This window comes from Triturus cristatus, chromosome 3_2 (genome assembly GCF_964204655.1).
Source record: "Triturus cristatus chromosome 3_2, aTriCri1.1, whole genome shotgun sequence".
Lineage (NCBI taxonomy): Eukaryota > Metazoa > Chordata > Amphibia > Caudata > Salamandridae > Triturus > Triturus cristatus.
In genome coordinates, this window is record NC_140584.1 from 1,050,347,731 (window position 1) to 1,050,368,917 (window position 21,187).

Sequence of the window (21,187 nt, forward strand, 5' to 3'; positions counted from 1 at the left end):
TTGCTGATGACACGCTCATCCTATCTAAAACCCCGAGTGGTCTGCAGCGCGCCTTATCTATTTTTGACCAATTCTGTGGGGAGTATGGATTAGAAGTTAACACTGGCAAAACAAAGCTTATGATATTTAATCCTCATCGTAGCTTTAAATCAAAAATGATTTTAAATGATCGCCCGCTAGAAGTAGTGAATACTTTTACATACCTGGGTATGCACATTTCTAGCGAGAAGAACTGGCGTCATCACGTTGACATTGCTACACTCAGACATAGGCAACTGGCAGGTGCCATTTCCTCAGAGCACAGAAAATCATTGACCAAACCTGTAAAACCTGCTCTACAGGTTTATGAAGCAAAAGCTCTAGGCTCCGCTTTATATGGTGCTGAGCTCTGGGGCTTTGAGAAGGTTGCTGCACTCCAATCTTCAGAAAACAAATTTCTTAGGGCAATAACAGGACTCCCTAAAAGTACTCCATTGGTGCCCCTCAAATATGATTTGGGCAGAAAAGCAATTTCAGACATGGTTCAACTGCGCCCGATTTTGTATTGGCGCAGGTTATGGACGACTCCTGTTCTTTCCCATTATGCAGATGGTTTCTTAGACATCATAAGGTCTGATGTTCATCATAAAATAGAATGGTTAAAGGCACTTAGGACATCCCTGTATGAGCTTGGCTTGCGCTCCCTCTGGGATGATCCTGCGAGAGCCAGCTTTCCATCCAAAAGCATTCTAAAGAACATCTATTGGGAGCTGGTTGCTCGACGGAATTGGAATTGTATGAGTGTTGGTTCTATGACTTCAGATTTTATAGAGGCAAAGATGTATCCTTGTCTGGAACCATACTGGGATATTATAACAAGGCCCTTAGAAAGAAAGCTTCTTTTTCAACTTAGAGTAGGTGCACTTCCCCTTAAATTTTTGACATCTAAGTGGGAAGGGGGTTCTGGCGATGGATGTCCTGTATGTGGCTCAGGTAAAGAAACCATTGGTCATTTTTTATTTGTTTGCAAGCTTTACGCAGTCCCTAGGCGTAACTGGTTGACCCCGATTTGCAAAAATTTAGGTACAACCAGTGGTACCGCGGCACTGCGTATTATACGAACGAATACTTTGTCATGGATATCTGTAGCCACTGCAAAATATCTAGTCTGGGCGTGGTCAATCAGACAGAGACTGCTAGTCGTTTGACTATTCTCACGATTTGGGAGAGACTGCTAGTCTTTTTGATTATTCTCTCCTATGTTTTATGTCATCTTTTCTGCTATATTTAACTGGTTTTTAAATAATTTTATCATCTAGTTGAGTTTTAAAAACTTTTTATTCATCGCCAAAGTTCAACATGCCGCGGGGTTATGCTTATGATAAAATTTTCATGTGTATGCTTTGTATCTGATCCCTTGATCACAGTTTAATACTTTTTTAACTATGTATGTAATTGTCTATGCAAATGTATTTTTTGCTTTTATGAATGATATTCGAATAAAGCATACTTTGACTTGACTTGACTTGACTTGCTATGTGGAGTAGGTCTGTCCACTCCACATGACATCTGGGGAACTATCTGGTCACCGTGGGAGTATTGTAGCTCTACGGGTTGAAATAGGTCAATGCAAGTACCTAATGTGGGTGAGCCTGAACCATGGCTTTCTGGATACTTTACGAAAATAACAAAACACCCTAAACCACTGGCTGTCAATGTGTAGTCTCTGTCCCATTTAACCCATTTCTGTAGATCCTGATTTGGTCAGTTAGGATATATACACTGTGAAGTGTAGAAAGAGGACAACCATTTAGTCTCTGTCAGTACGTTCTTTAGGGTGCTAGATTCTGGTGGTTATCTGGAAATCACCTCCAATTTGGTGGGTGTGGTTCTTGACAATCTTGAGTAGAAGTGGAAATGATCCAACTGCACCCCCTACAGTAGTCAAGCTTCTTCAAAAATGAACACCACAACACCATTATACAAGTCCCCTTTTGTGTTACACTCATCTTTGGTCCTTTACACTGCCCTTACCCACATGTAGAGCTTGCAGAACTCTTGAGGTCTCCATAATGGGACTAGGTCAGAACGCAGTGTTTTCTTTATTACTAATCTGGACAACCAGTCCCAAATGTGTGAAAAGAGTCTGACCACTGGATCTCTTGTCAATAGGGAAGAAGAACTGATATTTAAGGGGTCTATCTCTGTGACGTTTGTCTAATAGCCTGCTTTCTCTCCCCTGTATTTCTGTTAGCGACTCGGGAAGTTGCTGTAAATGGGAACCTAAACAATAACTGTTCATATCACGCATGCTTAGGCTCTGACTCTCATAGGGCAGGTTTAGGGTACCCAGTTTGATTATGGGGCACTTTCCCAGCCACAGCATTGAAGGAATAATACTAATTAGCTCTTGGAATATTTTCCTAGGGAACAGAGTAAAAACGTCTTGAAATACATACAAGCACATATACAGTCCCACCATCTTCACCAAGGCTGCTCTACCCAACCCAACAAAGTCAGGGAATTTTGACCAGAATGCCACTGAGGTTCGAGTCTCTGGAAATACTCAACCCTTGCTTGCTTCAATGCAGCATTCCTGGTCTTGCGATAATGTGATGCCTAAGTATTTAAAGGAAGGGTTCTGCCACAGGAGACCCAGTTCATGGTAAACTAACCTTCTTCTGTGTGCCCTGTGCCCAGAGTACGTAATTTAGTCTTATGCCAACTGGTGTTCAAGCCAGACGTATTGCTGAAAATATAAAGTATATGGGGCATTCAGAGAACCTTCACAGCTAGATCTTTCAAGGAAATCAATATATCGTCGGCATATTGTGAGATACTGTGTAGGGGGGTCTCTTAATAAATCCTCCACTGCCCCACCTTACTTCCCCAATCATACGCTAACAGTTCCAATATAGGTGCCAAAAGAAAAGGTGATAAAAGACACCCTTGGTGTGTACCTTGTTCCAATGTCAACTCTCAAAGGCAATCCAGCACATTTGGACCAATGTTAGTGGTTTTGTATGTAGTAATTTATCCATTTCAAAACAGTGGGGCTGAATTTGCCTCCCTCGAGTACCCAAAACACAAATTCCCAACCCACTGTATCAAACACCTTCTCTACATCTAGAGAAGCTATAGAGTAGTCATTTTTGGACACGTGTAGAAAGCATTGTACATTTGCTAAATTATGTAAATGATGGCTTTTGTTTAATCTGTGAATGAACCCACACTGTTCCACATGTAGTAGTTCTGCATTCACACCCCACATCTGCCTCCCAATGGTCCCACTCAGACTTTTGGGATTATCAACAGCGGTATTTGTGACCTACAATGCAATGGTCTTTCCAAGGCTTCTGGGCCATGACAGTCGAGGCCCCCTTCATGGGGTCAGGGAGGCTGCTCCTCTCCAGAGTTTTGACACGTACCTCTAATAGTTTGTCCGATAACAATCCGATGTATGCCAGAAAAACCTCCAATGGATGTTAATCCATACCCAGAGTCTACACAAGTTTCATTCTCTCCAGTGTAAGCTTTTAGCTAATGATGGAACATCAACTTTATTCCTCTTTGCATAATTTGCAACTCTCTATTATGATCAGGATTAGGACTGGTCACGTTTTGATTTCTCGTAGAACAACCAGGCAAACACCCTCCCAGACCTTCCATTCCATACACAATGTCAGTTGGAATGTTATGCATGAAAACTTGGCCAGTTTTGTGAAATAATCATTGCAATTTAGATTGTCATCTTTCAGGTGCTCATGTAATTATAGTCTTTGTACTACGTCTTTCTCCAGGGCGGTCGTCTTCCTCTTGGTCTCATTTATATCTACCTACAGATATTTGCTGACCCCATACATTTTCCTATACATGCTGTCCTCAGTAGTGCTTTCTTTGTATTCTACATTATTGCCCTGTAAGAGGCTGTGCAACAATTGTAAAATATTCATCAAGTGTCACTTCACGGACATTTTTTTTTTTTAACATTCTTTTTATTCAACATTTTGAGCACAATTACATCTGAGGCAAGCTAGAGTCATCTTAGGGCATACACAAATTCAATACAGCATTAACGTATTTGCTGTGTGATGTCCGAAGTTACAGCATCTCTATGTAAACTGAGTCTGTGATGGACTAGTCACATTTAGGATTCACACTTGGCAGGCGTTGCTGCTTGCAGGTACACATATAATCCAGTGTCTTCATTGACATTTACATCTTATATGGCCTCCACCCTTAACTTTCAGTTCGTCACTCTTTTGTTAACATTATACCAGGTGTACAAGAGGCAATGTGGAGAACGGTCAAAAAACGGTCTATACAGGTAACAGGAGTCAGAACAGTGATCTGCATTCAAAGACGTCACAAAGATATACATAATTCTACTGTATCAAATGTGAGGGCGAGAGAAAAGAATATCTTTTTTAGGGGAAATGTTCCAACCACACATCTGCTAAGTCCTGTCTGCCTATCATCTCTCTCAACTGACTAGAACTCCTGCTGGCAGCACCTATTTTAAGGAGGACCCTATACCTCTCACAATATATTGCACAATTATAGTATCAGCCCATATCAAGGAAAGGAATCCTTTTCTGGGACACTAGGGATATCATCATTGACCAGGCCAACAGGCAAAAGTTAAGTGGCGCTTCGGGTTCTGTACTACTTGACTTTTTCTGAAGCAGTTCCATGCAAAGAAAAGTAAAGTTCCCTCCTTCTATTTCTTCACCAGTTTGTCGTGTTATACAGCACTGAGGTGTGTATCCTCCAGGAGTGCGGTAAGGACACACTCTCATTTTCTATACTTTTTTAAGCCCATCCCTTTCCATATCATGACTCTCACCCTCCCTGTCATCTAATGGGTGTGTAAAGATAATACAACCAATGCCTATTCATAGCACCGCGTAGTAACGTGTTGCTGTCGTATCTGTTCAACTCCCTTATGTTTTTCCAGACTAGTGACACCTCTGTCGATAAATCGAACACCATGTGTACTTAGTACCTCCACCCATGGAACAGTAATCTTTCAAATTACTTGAGAATCAGTCATTATCATTTGCACACGGTTCCAGCTCTTTACACCAACCCTCCATACTTACATCTTATGCCAATTCCAATTTAAAATCAGCCCCAATACCAGGGTGCACTGGTGTTGTGCTCGGCACTGTCTTAAAGAACAGCCGAGGGGAGCCTTCGGCTCTATTTTCCCTCTGGCCACTCAAAACAGGAAATCAGTACCTTCCATGTGCCATGTTTATTTTTCAACTTGCTGTGTTCTAGCAGCATTCACCACCACTCTACCAGTCACAGTATGAACATCCCCTATGGGTGAGTTGTAAGTCAAGACCATCCCCTTCGTCAGCAGCTTCACGAAGATGGCAAGAGATATCTTAGCTAGCTATCAAATCCCATCTCTAGGGTAGTGAAGAATTCGACACAATCATCTTTAAGTACTTTCAGCTTGGTGGGAAAGAACAACATATATGTTAGTCCCTCTTCGCGGAGACATCTTTTATCTGCTTCAAGGAAGCTGTGATGTTGCATTGGTTAGGTGTATTCAGGAAAATCCCTTGCTATTGCACAGGTTCAATGTGAAGAGACACTGAATAGTGGCATCCCCATCTCAAAAAATTCCAGAATTGATCTTGTGGCCAGATTTCCGACATGCTGCCAGTGCCCTGTAAGCCCTTCATATTCAAAACTGTTTAGATAATCCTTTCAGTTTCAAAGTTTCCAGCAACCATTTCTCATGAAAACGTTTAGCAGTTCCTCCACACTGCTGAGGAAGTGGAGGTTTTTGCCTCTGGGTCTACCTGCAGCATCTTCTACCTTTGCCTCCAGAATGAGGCTGGACCCCTCTAATTTAGTTATTGTAGCTCACATTTCTTGTAGTTTTTCTGGGATGATTTCTAATGCAACCTCTGTCGCCTTTGTCCTTTCGTCCACCTTCAATCCGGCTTTGATGATTATCATCTCCAAGGAGACCGAGTCTATCTTGTAGTCTGAGGATATTCAGGAGTCTGTTGTCACCTTTATGATGTCACTAGCTATAGGCATATCAGAGCTTTTCTGTCCATTCATCACAGGATTGCCTCCCCAGGGGTTGCTTCTTTAGCTGCACATGTACATGGTAGAATATTGTTAGCGTGAGTATGTCAACCTGGTTTATCTTTCACCGTGATTGAAGTTCATTATGTAGAAGAATAGGGATGATGTACATTCTCCCGGGTAACCTAAAATATCTAATGAACATCATTAAATGTAGGGCGTACTGTGGAGACCCATTGTAGCAGCCTCAGGGATCCAGGGTACCTGACGAGTCCATTCGCTAGGCGGAGCTAGAGAATAAAGCAACATTATAAACATAAAATTGCCCCAAAACGTTCATGTGTTGTGTTCTTACTACCTCGACAGTAGGAGAATTCTGGAACTGGAACTGGAAAATGCTGAATTGCTTATATTTAAATAACACATTCTCTGTTACCATTTTACATCCTGTTTAAAGATTTTTTAAATGTAGTCTTTGGGGTCTGGACTGTAAGCATAGTGAGAGGCACCTCTGAGGCGATATGGGTAAATAGGATTGACATAAGAAAGAGACCCACCCATCCATCCACAGCTCATGTGCAACTTGATAACGTGACTTGCAAAGAAAGTCAGAAATTTGTTTTCGTAGTACTGCCCAGCGATTGTCTGACCTTCAATGAATGAAGAAGTCCAGCATTATTCTTGTAATGCTACATTTGTTGCATCACCCCTGAGCACTAACAATTTCACTTGTTATGTTAGGTGCATTTAAAGCAGACCTCTAGAGCTACACCTTCTGGCTCCCAGATATGAAACCACTCCATTAAATCTGTCCACAACCTCGCCTCTAGGACTGAACAGTTCTGTCACTGGCAACTTATGTAAAACAGGTCTCTGCCTCTTGCTTTTTCCATTTTTTTTTTTTTGACCGATTCTAATCCTTCTTGCTTAGAAGTGCGGGGTCTATGCAGTAACTGCCTCCACAGGTTCAGGAACATGGCAGTTTGTTAGATCTAGGCCTCCAAATGTTCTGATGGCTAAACTTCAGATCATCCAGTACTCTGCAGGTCTGTTTTTTGGTAGATCATCATAATTTGACCTCACTTGACCACGCTTCCTCTCCCTCCTGGTGAAGATTCACTGGCTTCAAGACCCACAGCAAGTACAATTTTAAGTTCCGTATATGTCATTGTAGATATGGGTTTGCTTCAAGATCTACAGGTGGATGCTTAGGAACATCCATGCACCGCCCATGGAACGACAACTTGATGCAAAATAATGCAAAGTAAAGTAATGTGATGCATTGTGGTACCTTTTTTTCACAAAGCTACGTAAACACCTTTCTGCTTTCCATTGTAAATGGAAAAAAGGATTATTGCATCTGATCTGCATCAAAAAAGTGACATAAACCGACAAATAAATCTTTGCAAACCTGAGACTAAATTCTCTTATTGACCATTTCAAACAAATACCCTCTATGAAAGGGACAAATGTCCATATTCCTCACTCATGTAAGATTATATTCACACATTACAATCAATGCCATCCTGTAATCCTGTATTCTGACTGCATTGAGAAAAATATCGTCATTCTTTTCTTATTTTCAGTAGGGTCTTTTATATAATTGATCCATCTTCTTATAGCTGTAGTTTTTTCCAATATGATTTATTGAAAATATCTTTAAAGTCTACCTGAATTCGAAGTGAGTGTACACATTTTGATAGTGCTGTGGCGGTCTATCATCAGCTCTCTGTCTTTAGACATTGTCATTGCTAAATTCTTTAATCCACATGGACATACAATCATGTATATTATGCCCCATAACTACAATTTGTAAATTTCTATTTGTCCCAGAAGTGGCCCAACATTGAGTCAATAAATGTAGACATTTTGTGTGTTTACACAGGGACCATCTGCTACAAGGATGATGTCCTTCTACTCTAGGAAGATTTCAAGCATAACATGATCATATTATGTTATCCTCTTCATAGGCTTAGTATGTACCAACTGATTCTTCAAATTTCTCATCCTTTTAAGACAAAGAGTGGTTGATTAAACTGCATTGTCCATATTTTAAGTCTTGTTCCTGCTTAAGTGTTTTTTTATTCTGTTACTCATTGTTGTATGTAGATACACAGGATCCTGTCTTTTTTAGGAATTCTGATGTTTCTTCAATAAGGCAGTCTCTAATTATTTTAGACTGTTTTTGCCTTTACTTAACATTTTAATTGGGTAATGTCTTTGTCTATGTGTTTGCGTAAGGTCACCAGCTCATTTTTTAAGGTCTGTGCTATCAGAGCTGTTCCTACGGATTTGTAAGATTTGCCTGATGGCAATTCTGTTCAGAGCGCTATCAGATCTATGCTTTCAGTCAATAGAAGAGAGTTTCTATCCATAGGTTTAAAATGTACCTTACTTTTGAATATCTCATCTTTGTGGGTGCAGCACACTTACACCCATTTGGTGTCAAAGATTGACCTTGGGAATTGCATTGTACAACTTTTATACAGTGAGGAGAAATCAACTATCTGAACTTTCAAATGGCCAAATGGAGTGAGGCAAAATCCAAGTGTAGGTTCGAAGGTGATTCAACATTGAATAATCATTGATTGATTTCCAAGGTATGTGATTGGCTGCATTGAAAGAGTTTGAAAAATAGAATGTTCTAGTTTGCAGCAACAGTGAATCTCCTTTGCTAAATTACTGATAGGAAGCCAGCTCATCTGTTCACAATCAGCATTTAATGGATCAGGCAATGATTTAAGGGATATTCCAATATCAGTCATTCAAGAAGCCCAAAGGGTATAACAATGTATCAGTCCAAGTACTAATGGATATGTATACCCAAGTCTCAAGTTAAAAAGAGATAATCCAAATCAAAGCTAGCACGCTACCCCCAAATGATCAGTGCAATGGAGTCCAATGCAAACATTGCAAGTAGTCAGGTTTAGCCCAAGCACAAACCATACATGTGCTCTCTGGCTTTCCAAAAACAAAACTCTACTTTAGACACATAAGGCAATACATCGCAAAACCCCAAGGTACCTAGCGGAGAAACTAGTACTATCGGGTGGTAACAGATCTACCAGGAGTTCTAATAATCTTCTACTTAAACCACAACGTTTCTCCAAGAAGAAAACATACAATCGTGCCTTCTCAGGAATGGCTCCCAGGATTTGGAACGCCTTACCCCCTGAAACGAGACTTAATCCGTCCGCTGCTTTTTAAAAAAAAAGAAGTGAAGTCGATTCTCATGTCCAAATTCACTTGAATTTTTCTTATACACTCTTGTACATATGTGCTAATCTCTAACAGTTACCAGTACTGTATTCACATAATGCATTATATTTATATGTATATGTCATACACCTATATCTGCCCTGTAAAGCGCTCTGATTTTCGCAAGGGTCTTGTTCGCGCTATACAAAACCGTCAAAATAAAATACTTTCTGGAGCATGCACCAAGATTTACAAGGTGGGTAAACGATCACATATGTCGTACAAAAGTACTTACTCTATCCAATCAGAAGGCTCCTTTTAACTGTGTTAAATACTTTAATGGACCATGCATGGTTTGCGTACCACTGAAAGCTAACCAGAGAGTGTATCTTTCATTTCTCCTCATACGGCCCACGTATTATGTAAACCGGTGGATTTTTGAAAACTTCCTTGCTCATTCAATATAGTTATCAAAGAATGGGGGGAAAATAGAGGTTAATGGTTAGGTTCACCCTCCAGCAGTACATATATCAAAGAACAACCTGAGCTAGTCAAGTCAAAGGAACCTAACCTGGGGGAATGGGAGGTGTCAGAAATCCACTCGATTCTGAAATTCACCAATTTGAAAGAAAGGAAAAGATTATCTCTTTCTTGAGTCCCCTCACTCACCAGGGTTTCCCCACGGTGACATGCTTCATCATTGGGGTCCTCCCAGTCCTTTACGAACTGAGGCGTGCTGCGACTTGCGAATTACGTAGGAGCACTGGAAATCAGACTATGTGTAGTGCAAGTGAAAAAGTGGTGGAGTGGGATAAGGAAAATTAAAATAATCAGCTAGTGGGCCAAATAAACTTTATTAATGCTCTTAGCTGATAGGTTTAAAAACGGGGTGATATGCTAAAAGGCCCTAACTATAATGGATAGGTGTGCCTAGCATATGGTCTGGTCAGTGCTCCTACGTAATTCGCAAGTCGCAGCACGCCTCAGTTCGTAGAGGACTGGGAGGACCCCAATGATGAAGCATGTCACCGTGGGGAAACCCTGGTGAGTGAGGGGACTCAAGAAAGAGATAATCTTTTCCTTTCTTTCAAATTGGTGAATTTCAGAATCGAGTTGATTTCTGACACCTCCCATTCCCCCAGGTTAGGTTCCTTTGACTTGACTAGCTCAGGTTGTTCTTTGATATATCATTCAATATAGTCACATGGTCACAATCACAGTACAGATGTAATAATCATTATTGATCATTTTGTTTTGCAGGTGGCATTGACCCTCTCCTCCGAGGCCTCATGTCAAATCGCGCGAAGCTGAACAGGCAAAATCAGATGATGGTGGATGAACTGCGAGACCGTCTCTTCAAACTATTCAAGAGGATTGGACTTGATCTAGCGGCTATCAACTTGCAACGAGGCCGAGATCATGCCATCCCAGGTATTCACCCTTTTAGGTTGGGACCAAGGAGTAGAGTGGGTAAACACTGGTATCCCAGGTAAGGAACCAGATGGAAGAGAATAAAGCTTCACAGATATTGACTAGGAGACAGAGAGAACATGAATTCTAAGTAAAAAAGACAACGGGCGAGAAAATAAGGCTTTACAGGTAAGAAACCAGGGAAGGCGGGAAAGAGAGATGCCTTAACTCGAGCCATCAGCTATTAAACCATAAGAAAGAGAGCTGAGCTTTCCAGGTAAGTAGCTTAGGGGGCAACAACATGGTTTTCAGATAAGAAACTCTGGTATAGCACTGCTCTCCAGAGTAAGAGAACATAATTGTAGATGTGCCTTAAACAGACTTGTTCAGCTGGAAGCAAAGGCTTTTTCCTAAAAATGTTCTTGTCTAGTGTTTAAGGTGGTAGCAGTGGCTGGTGATATTTCAGATATGTTGGGGTGCAATACTGCTACTCATACCTAGGGGTGGGCGGAATTTGCGAAATTAACTTTCGCAAATTATCGCAAAAATATTTAAAATTATCGCAAACAAGCGGAAATATCGCGAAGATGCGGATGTTTTTTTCCCGCATGTTCGCGAGCTTTTCTGCATGGCTGCGGGTCGCCAACTTACCCATGTGGTTGCTTGCGGGCGCGGCCATCTTGTTTTGAGTTGTCTCGCGGTGCATGATCGCGAGAAGAAAGACGTGATCGCGCGACGCATGACGTCACTGCGGGCGCGAACTGTCGCGAGACAGCGCAAATGGCTAAAAACAATACAACATCTCATGGAGAACGCGACCGGATCAAGAAAACTTGTCGGCGAACGCAGGGATTCAGGTAAGGCGATTGCGCGCGCCCGAGAATGTATTATTTTACAGCGCGAGCAAGAAACAAATTATCGCCAAGCTGCGGAAACCGGAAATTTTTACATTTTCGCGCTCTCCGCGGAACGCGAACATGTCAAATTATCGCAATTTCCGCGAACGGAACAAAATTTTCGCCCAGGCCTACCAGCCTCTTACTGCATCAAGCAAGCAAAGTAGGCCATCGTCAGTGCGGATGTTTTCTTAGTAGGTTTAGATACCAATCTGAGTGAAAAGTACATTTTTGCAGCACCATTTTTGAAAATAAAACTGTGCCTAGTAGAAAATTGTTATCTGCCCAGCAGTAATACTGGCTGCCCAGCTCACCATTATTTATGCCAGAAGTAAAGCAGTGTGTTGCTGCCCATCAAAATGTGAGTATCAAAACATAAAATATAACAGAATCTACCAGGGTATTTATACGAATACATACCTGAGTACTGCTGTAATGTTGGAGGTTTCTGCCAATAACTTTAGGGTGCAGCTCTAATATTCTCAAGCACTTTTTGCAAATGATGCTTGTTATGCCAGCCTGCCCGAGGTATTGGTCAAAAATCCCAGTGTGATGCACAAATATACCAGAAGGTTGGGCAAGTACTGCAAGTGACTACTTAAGCTTGTCAGTGTTCTGCTAAATGTGCCAGCCTGTCATGGGTGAGACTTAAATTAGCATGGAGGCTCAGTTCAGCAAGTGTTTCTTAAACTTGTCCTGGCTGTTCCATGTTACATATAGTGTTCATGGTTTTCTTTCTTTGTTCCCTATACATTTAACTCTCGCTGCAATAGACACAACCCACCACTTCACTGTACAATCAAAGCATAAACGTTCTGTATCCTTACACATATGTTTAAAATAAGACCCCTAAACTGTTATTAACAAATGTTTAACTGCCCAGGTACCATATTTCAAACTCCTCTCACGTTAGTTCAATATGGCTTGCAAATTTTGGAAAGGAACTACTTTCTTTACTGATTTCATGAAAGGAAACGAGTGGGAACATTCACAGAGGTCAATACTGAAACAGTTTTTTCCATCAGAAAGTCTTTTCATACCAGAAAAAAACAGCCTAAAAAGGGGTTAAGGTGATTAAGTTTAAAAAGCCGCTGAGGTCCCTGGCCTTTAGTGATCTCCTACGGTGGTTATGAAAGATGGTTTTAAGAAGGTTAGTGTAACATCTAGTGTCGTTGGTAAACCACAGGAGACAAGGGTGGATGAAGAAAGAGGTTTTATTAAGTGAACATCATAGCGAATGCCACAGCTGTAAACGTCAATGTTCTCCACAGTCTCAGGCAGGAGTCTCAAATAGAATCCTGGCCACAACAACATTCTAACCACATCAGCAAGGGTACGGGGTAAAACCATTCTGTTGTTGGGAGGAGAGGAAAGATGCAAACCAGTGTGAGTCTCCTTCCCTCATTTAGAGGATACCACACATCCCCCTTCTATACAAACAATAAGTTCACAGGAAAAGAAAAAGACCCAGGCACTCTGGGATGAGAACAAGGACAAGCAGGAGAGGGAGAACCAAGTATGGTAAGAAGATAGACCAATGGAACTTGAAAGCATGTGAAACTATAGTGAGTAGATGATACAACGATTTACTCTGCAACATAATCTTTGAGGAAACTTGGACGACATATCTTTTTTCCACTTGCCATGGTGTGAACTTTGGTTTTCTCAGTGTCACCTGCAGTGGGTGCACTTGCTAAACCAGGGGTCTCACTCTCGCCCTCTCCCGGTGCAGCAAGGTTTGTGAAGGTTGTACTTCACTAACCACCCTAGGTTCCAAAATCTCCCATCTTGAGTCTAAACTGCATTCCTGAATAACTTTATAATTCTCATAGGCTCTGTAAATTCGGACCACTTCGCTCTACCCGTGTGAGCTTTGACTTTGACGAAATCACCCACCTTGAAACCTATGTCTTTGACTGCATCTGTTCTGTCATGCCTTGCTTTTCTATCACTCATGAATCTTTGTTCCCTGTCACTCAAAGAAATATTCTTAAAGAGATCTGACCACCCTTTGTGCCACTTCCTCCACCCTGGTACCAACCTAGAGTTAGGCTTCCTAGCTTTCATTAGTTCAAAAGGTGTCAGGTTGGTAGTTTGATGTGGAGTTAACCTATATGCCTCCAAACACTTCATCACCTCTTCCTTCCAGCACAACCCACTGACTCTTGCTAACTGGATGCTCTCCTTGATGGGCTTGTTCAGTCTTTCCACCATCCCATTAGCCTCTGGGTGATACAGAACACAGAACTTGTGTTTTAATCCATTGCACTCTAAAAACTCCTTCATTTTTTGAGAGCAGAATTGAACCCCATTGTCCGTCTGTATGGTGGTGGGCAACCCCTCCCTAAGGAACACTTCCAGCAGGAATTTAATGACTGACTTTGTGGTGATCTATGAGACAAACTTCAACTCGGGCCACCTGGAGTACAAGTCTACAAGCTCTAATAGATACAGTGACCGGTTCTCTCCTGTTAATAGGCCAATTATTTCTAGGGCTACATTCACCCACGGGCCCTTTGGTGGTGGTCAACAGTGCATGGGCGGTGTATGCAACTTGAGTATCTTATCACTAGAGGAGCATGATACACACTCCTGTATCTTCCTCTCTATGTCCAAATCCATGTTTGGCCACCAAAAGTCCAAACATAGCCTCTGTTTAGTCTTGATAATACCAAGATGTCCCTCGCGGGCCAAGTTGATCAGTATGTCCCTTAAGGTTCCGTGTGAAATTATCTTCATGCCACGGAAAAGACACTCATCCACTATGGATTGTTCATCTCTAGCCATCCAGAATGGTTTGAACGACTCTTCTCGTTTGTCCTGGATTGACCATCCACACTGTGTCCTTTCACATACCCTCTGCAAGCGCAGGTCAGCCTTCAATCCTTCCTTCCACAGTGCTTCTTCTACCGCCCCTTGAGTTATTATGCACACTTTCTAATTTTGTAGGCCCAAAACCTCATCCTCCTGTTTGTTAGCATTGTTTTCCTCCTCCTGTGGTACCCTACAATGTCTGAGAGACAATATGCAGCACAGTTTCTCACCCCTGGTACATACTCCCCCCAAACGTATACTCCTGTAGATTCACCACCCACCTCCTGATCCTACTCGAGATAGAGTCTAGTCCTTTTTTTGTAAAAACTTCAACAAGAGGCTTATGGTCGGTCCTCAAGTCGAACTTGATTCCCCATACAAAATTTCTAAATTTCTTAATGACCCAATGTGCAGGTAAAGCCTCCTTCTCAATCACAGAATAGTTATTCTCTGCCTGACACAGCGATCGAGACTCAAACGCTATTGTCTCCTCCCCCTTCTCACCCTCTTGAGTCATGACAGATCCTTGGCCTTTGGAGCTAGCATATGTTGTTATAACCATTCTCCTGCGTGGTAAGAATGTCTTCAGGTTGGGAGCTTCCGCTAACACTGCTTTGGAATCCTAAAACTCTTTCTGACTCTCCTTACTCCAATCGAACATTACCTCTTTCTTCAACAGACTGCGAATCTGGTATGTTCGCCTAGCAAAAGTCTGAACGAACTTACTATAAAACTCAATCATACCCATAAAGGATTTTACTTCCTCTTTGGTTTTAGGTGCTGTAAGGTTTAGTATGGTGTCTTGCAGCTCTGTTTTAGGTAGTATGCCCTCTGCTGTCACTCTATGTCCCAGAAACTCTGTTTCAGAGCAACCTATTCTGCACTTTTCCCTTTTTTCCCATAAGTCCCTGCTCCTGAAACCTCATCAGAACTTGTTTGAGCTTTTGGTTGTGTTGTATTTCATTCTCCCCAAATATCAGTACATCATCCTGGTAGCATAGCACCCCAGGGATCCCTTGGAGTAGATTGGTCATATTTCTCTAGAAAACTGCAGCCGCTGACACAAGTCCAAACGGCATGTGTTTGAACTTGTAAGCCCCCATGGGCTTGTTAAACGCAGTTAGTTCTTGTGACTCAGAGTGCAGTTTGACTTGGTAGTAAAAGAAGTCTAGTCAAGAATTGAGAATACCTTGGCTCCAGATACCCTACTCATAATTTGCGTGATGTTCTGTAGGGGATATTTATCCACTATAACCTCTCTGTTCAGCGCTCGGAGGTCTATGCAAAGTCATACTGCCCGTCACCTTTCTTGGACACTACTATCGATGCCAACCATTCTGTGGCCTCCACAGGCTTGATCACTTTCAAACTGCACAGTTTCTCCATCTCCTCTCTTACCGCCTCCTGCTTGGATATGGGCAAGTTCCTTACCTTGGCTGAGACCCAATGTGAGTTTTCTTTAAGTTTTATTTTATGAACATAGTGTTTAAGACACCCCAACTGTTCTGAAAAACTCCAGGGAATTCTCCTTCTATCCTTGCTTGGACTTTGCCCTCTGACCCAGAATTTGAGGGTCCTTGTTGGGGCTGAGATAGATCCCAAGATCCTTTTGTGCTTGCCACCCTAGGATATTATCCCCCCGTGGGATACATATATCTTGGTAACAGCATATCTGTCTTTGTATGCCATAGTTCCCCAAAAGAAACCTCTCATGTGTATGGGTTGTCCGCCATATCTTCCCGAGTTGACATCCATTCTTTGCAGTTTTTTCTTACACTTGAACATTTTGTCAAATGCCTCTGCTGAGTTTATTGTTAACTTGGAGCATGAATCAAACATTGCATCAATCTTTTGTTCCTCAATACTTATGAAGTCTTTGGGGTTACCCACACCTCCTCCTTCTATTTTCAAATCAATCTCATCACACACTTGTGTCTTTTCCCCTCTAGCATTCCTTCTGTAATTCATGTAACTTGTTTTTTTCTCGCTCACACACTGCATCCTGTGCTCCACCTGTTTGGCTACAATTAATACAGTTAGCACCAATATATTTAACAAACAGCCTGACATATGCAAAGGACAGAGCCACAATATCAATGAAGAAACTTTGATATTCTGATACATGGGCAAGAAGAATCAGCAGTTGAAGTGAAGAAATTAGGAAATATGTACCTGGATGAGTATTTGGTCAGTAAGCCATTTAGTACTATGGGCTTCAAAATGGGCACATTAAAACATAGGAAATCTTAGATTCCACTTCTGCACTCGTATCTATAATGGAATCCTGTCCCATCAGCCAATCCAGACTTTTAACCATATGCACCTTTCATCCTGGGACATGGGGTTTCGCTTTAAAAACTGTAAAGTGTGAAATTAAAAACAGCAGAATTCAACGTTTTGTTTGCTAAGAAGCCAAATCATGCTAGAGGTGTTACACATGACATGAGTACAATTGACAGCTGTGCCCCAAGCTATCTTTAAGTGATACCAGTGCCATGGTACATTGACCCTCACTGATAATTTTGGATGTTGCTTTCAACCTTCTAACTTCTCACCACCCAATACAAATTTAACTGATTGCTGGCTCTGGATATAACTTTGAAAATCACTTTAATCTCACCACTTTACTGTCTATTTCTTGCAATAGATTATGGTGCGTGGCGGCGTTTTTGTGGCCTCTCTGAGCCACAAACTCTGGCAGAACTCCAAAGAGTCCTGAATAATGGTGTCCTGGCCAGAAAGTTGATGGATCTCTATGGGACTCCCAAAAATATTGATATTTGGCTTGGAGGAGTGGCAGAACCTTTTGTTCCTGGTGGGAAAATTGGACCTCTTCTAGCCTGCATCATTGGAAATCAGTTCCGAGTGGTACGGGATGGTGACAGGTAAGTGCATCACTTTTTAGAATATTTTGTATGTTTGTGTGAGGAAATCTGACATTGAACTGTAAACAAACAACCCCTATGTTTCTCAGAAGGTAGTGGCTCTTGATCTGTGGTGAGAGACCCTTGGGGACAGTTCAGAGATGGATAGGTGTCTTTGTGGAGAGACTGAGTACCTATATCTGAAGAAGACAGTGTGTCTGTGGGAATATAGCCTGGATCTATGTCTGTTGGTATACACCACTTAAGTTTGTATCTGTAAAGAGAATTCTCTATCAGGTGTATGTCTGTTGGGATAGACCTCTTTAGATATATATGTGTAGGGAAAATCCCCTTTAAACCTTTGTTGTTGGGATAGACCGCTGTAGGTTTATATGTGCAAGGAGCGTCCCCGTCAGGCCTGTGTCTGTTAGAGTAATACTCTTTAGTATGTATGTGTACAAAGAGTCCCCTCCAGGCCTATGTCTGTTGGGTTAGACCTCTTTAGGCAAAAGGGATTTACTCAAGTGCAATATTACACTCTTACGGGTAATACTGTGCATGAGTAAGGTCATTAATGTTGGAAGGTCATCTTTTGTGAATTTCTTGCAGCAATAAATCTGGCCATGTGCTTGTGCAAGTCAGACTTACATGTGCAAGTTGTTTTTTGGATCGGGCATAGTCTAGCTCGAGGTGCATTTCATCATGCAGTGCAAATTTGAGGTTTGGGGTTTAATTCATGTACGCCTTGAGAACTAGAAGGAATGTGATAATGGCAGTTGTAGCAGATAGTATTGGTGTGAAATGTCTCTGAAATGTGTGTTCAAAGGCAAGCAGACCTTCACCATGTGTGCGTCTTTCTTTCCAACAAAGGTTTTATTATGAGAATCCCGGTGTTTTCAGCAGTGCCCAACGACGCTCTCTGGAAAGGGTCACACTGGCGCGAGTCATTTGTGACAACACGGCTATCATTGAAGTGCCGAGAAATGTCTTCATGGCAAACAGTTACCCGCAAGATTTTGTGCGTTGCGACCAGATTCCTCCCCTCGACTTAAGTCCCTGGAGGAGACGAGGCACTGAGCCTGGTAAGTTCAGGATGATACATAATCTTTGGGATTTCCTTCCCGGGGGTGTGTGCAAGTACTGTCCCTGCAATAGGGAATTCTTGCAGATTCCCTGACACCGGTGCTGCATGGTACTAGCAACAGAATCCTAGATATTCCTATTTTGGTGGTGATGGTTTGCTTACTAAGTGGAAGATACGCCTAGTATTACTGGAGTGTCCCAGGGTGCGTAAGAGATGGCGACCACACACCCTTTCCCATGTTGTTGACAAAGTTCACTGTAATTCCTCAAAGTCAGACAAATGACTGAATACTCCATTACCCCTTTGCCTGTCCTCCTTGTCCCAGTCCAAACTACTAGTGGAGAGGCCCCATTCCAGACAGTTACCCCACACTCTGTAAAAACATACTATGCACAACATAGTCCTTTCTCTAATTTACACTGCTATGATGGATAAATACCCTTCTTCTTCCAAGACTTCCAGTTAGACGCTTTTTCTGTTTTAATTAATATATGCTTATATTTCATCTCGCTATGCTGACAAATATTCAGTGCAGTGCTCCGAGATACCGTTCCCGCTCATGTGCTGAGCTTTGGCAGGGAGCTAGTTCTGGTCTCAGAATGTGTTGCATGGAAGCCACTGGGGTCAGCATTTCCATCCGTTAGTGGTGTCGGGAAAGGGTAGCACAAGCTTTATTTATTCCATTTTCTCATTTCGCGAGATGAGAGTTGATAACTAGCAACACATTTAAACAGAACCATTCCGCTAGTGTGATTGTTCTTCTGTTTGCAGCTATGAAGGTCAGAAAGGTAAGTTTCTATACATTTTCTATACCTAATTCCACATATACGTACTTTGGTGATATATATCTTCACAGTATGTAGATGGGGAGTTAAGATTAGTAAATACTTACATCTCTCCATGAACTTACCTTTTGTTTATTTGTCCCTCCATATTGTTATAAAGATATTCCGTCCCATCGATTTTGGCATTTGATATTCACATCCAGAGTCGTATTTTCCAGTCCCAACAAGTAATCTAGAAATTATTGTTTTCTACCACACACATTTCGTGCCCCTCATCTGCATTCAGTTTCACACATGCTGTCTTCCTCATATATACCCACTTTTAGATTCATGCATATAGTGTGTCCTACTTGTGCTTGCCTTCCTTCCCACACCAGACTTCTATCCTACTCATATATAGAGTATATCAATCATGCTTACCTTCCACTCACACACACCCACCTTATTTCTTAACCCTACTCACCTCCCTCCATTCATTTAGCACTTGGTTGCATTTTCCCTCGTTTTGTTTTCCTCCAGTAACACATGTTTTTCTTCCACAGAGGATGAAGATCTCACTTTTTAGGAACCAGCGCTATCCAGACCGAAACTCACAAGCCATTGAGCTTTCACTCCGAGCAAGGGAATCTTACCTTTGATCCTACATGGTCCTGTAATTGGTGCTGCTCTACCACTGTTGATTGACAGTTTCTTAATTAAATCTGGGCAAACTTCAATCTTACAACCTTCCTACCAGTGATCATTCACTTAATGCCAGTGTCTGAAGACCTATTTTTCTTGAGAGCCGTACTCACTCTAATGTATGGTGAGGCCTTCACCCAGATCCCATAAATGTATGGAAAGATTTTTAATACTGCAGTTCCACCCTCAGTCCCAGCATACAGGTCTTTATCATATGATCATGCACTCCATTGTAGTGGATGAAGAAACCTTCTGCCTGAGATTCTACACCTAACACTAGTATATGGAGACACCTTCTTCCTCAAATCCAATAACTAGTTCTAGTGCTTGAAGGGATCTTCATCCTGAGATCCTACACCTAATACTAATACTAGAGAAAGCCCTCTATTCTGAGACCCTAAACCCAATCCAGGAGGGTGGCAAGACCTTCTCTCTGAGACTGTACACTTAATGATATAACATGATGAACCGTTCATCCTGAAATCCTACTCCTTATCCTAGTGCTTGGAGAGACCTTTACCCTGAGATCCTATACCAAATCCCAGACGGTGGAGAGACTTTCATTATTAAATCCTTCACTCAATCATAGTGTATGGGTGACATTCCTCCTTAAATTCTGCACCCCATCAAAGTGTATGTATGGACTTTCATCCTGTGGGCCTGAATGGAGTCATGGATGCTGGAACCTGCTATTCTACACTCACCCTACTCTAGTTAGAAATGTCAAGCCTGAGATTTTATGCTCAGTCCTATTCGCTGGAAAGACCTTAATAATGAGATGAGTTTGGGCAACTGTAGAATCTAAAAGGATATGAATAATGAAGTTTATCTGATGTGAATCCTAATTCTAGAACAAAAGGGCACCTAGAAGACCCTCAGGTAGGCTATAGGAAAAGTCTCTATCACATGGTTTTTCACATATCATGAAGTCAGAAGATCCTGCAAGCTTGTCTCTACTACTGTGATAATGGAAGTCATATGTTTTCCTGAAGTATACATTTTTCCCCTTCCTAGCAATTGTTTATTATGAGTTATTTGCACAAGCTAAAGCTGGACGCATACGTTCCTGTACTTCTAGTTTCTGTGCTCGTCTAATTGTTTTGCAACATATCAAACATGTCAACTATCAAAATACTGCCATTATTCCAAGACTCTCAACTGAACATGTTATTTTTGTTATTAATAAACATGTTTATTGAGTCTTATTCTTCTCTATTTCTGTTTTCAACACCTTCTTCACCATGGCATTAATACTCAGTAGAAAACATTTTCTACGGGACTTGGAAACATGTAAGAACCATTGCTTGTTTGGTGGCGTGCTTGTCAATAGATTGGCTGGGGAAGATCTCTTTGCTTATTGGCTGTTGGCTTCAAAGAGTGTACTGAAGCAAGGGGGTTTCAGGGGAATGCTTACTAGTTGCTCTT

At 41.7% G+C, this 21,187-nt stretch overlaps 1 protein-coding gene across 1 annotated transcript in view; it reads left to right on the top strand.

Moving 5' to 3' along the window:
* Window positions 1-20,967, top strand: part of LOC146859090 (myeloperoxidase-like) — a 111,506-nt gene extending 90,539 nt beyond the window's left edge. The window contains exons 11-14 of the mRNA XM_085649742.1: window positions 10,489-10,659; window positions 16,996-17,233; window positions 18,083-18,294; window positions 19,624-20,967. Of these exons, the coding sequence (XP_085505868.1) occupies window positions 10,489-10,659; window positions 16,996-17,233; window positions 18,083-18,294; window positions 19,624-19,646 (644 nt within the window). The 3' untranslated portion in view covers window positions 19,647-20,967. The remainder of the gene's footprint in view (window positions 1-10,488; window positions 10,660-16,995; window positions 17,234-18,082; window positions 18,295-19,623) is intronic.
* The last annotated feature ends 220 nt before the right edge of the window (window positions 20,968-21,187 follow it).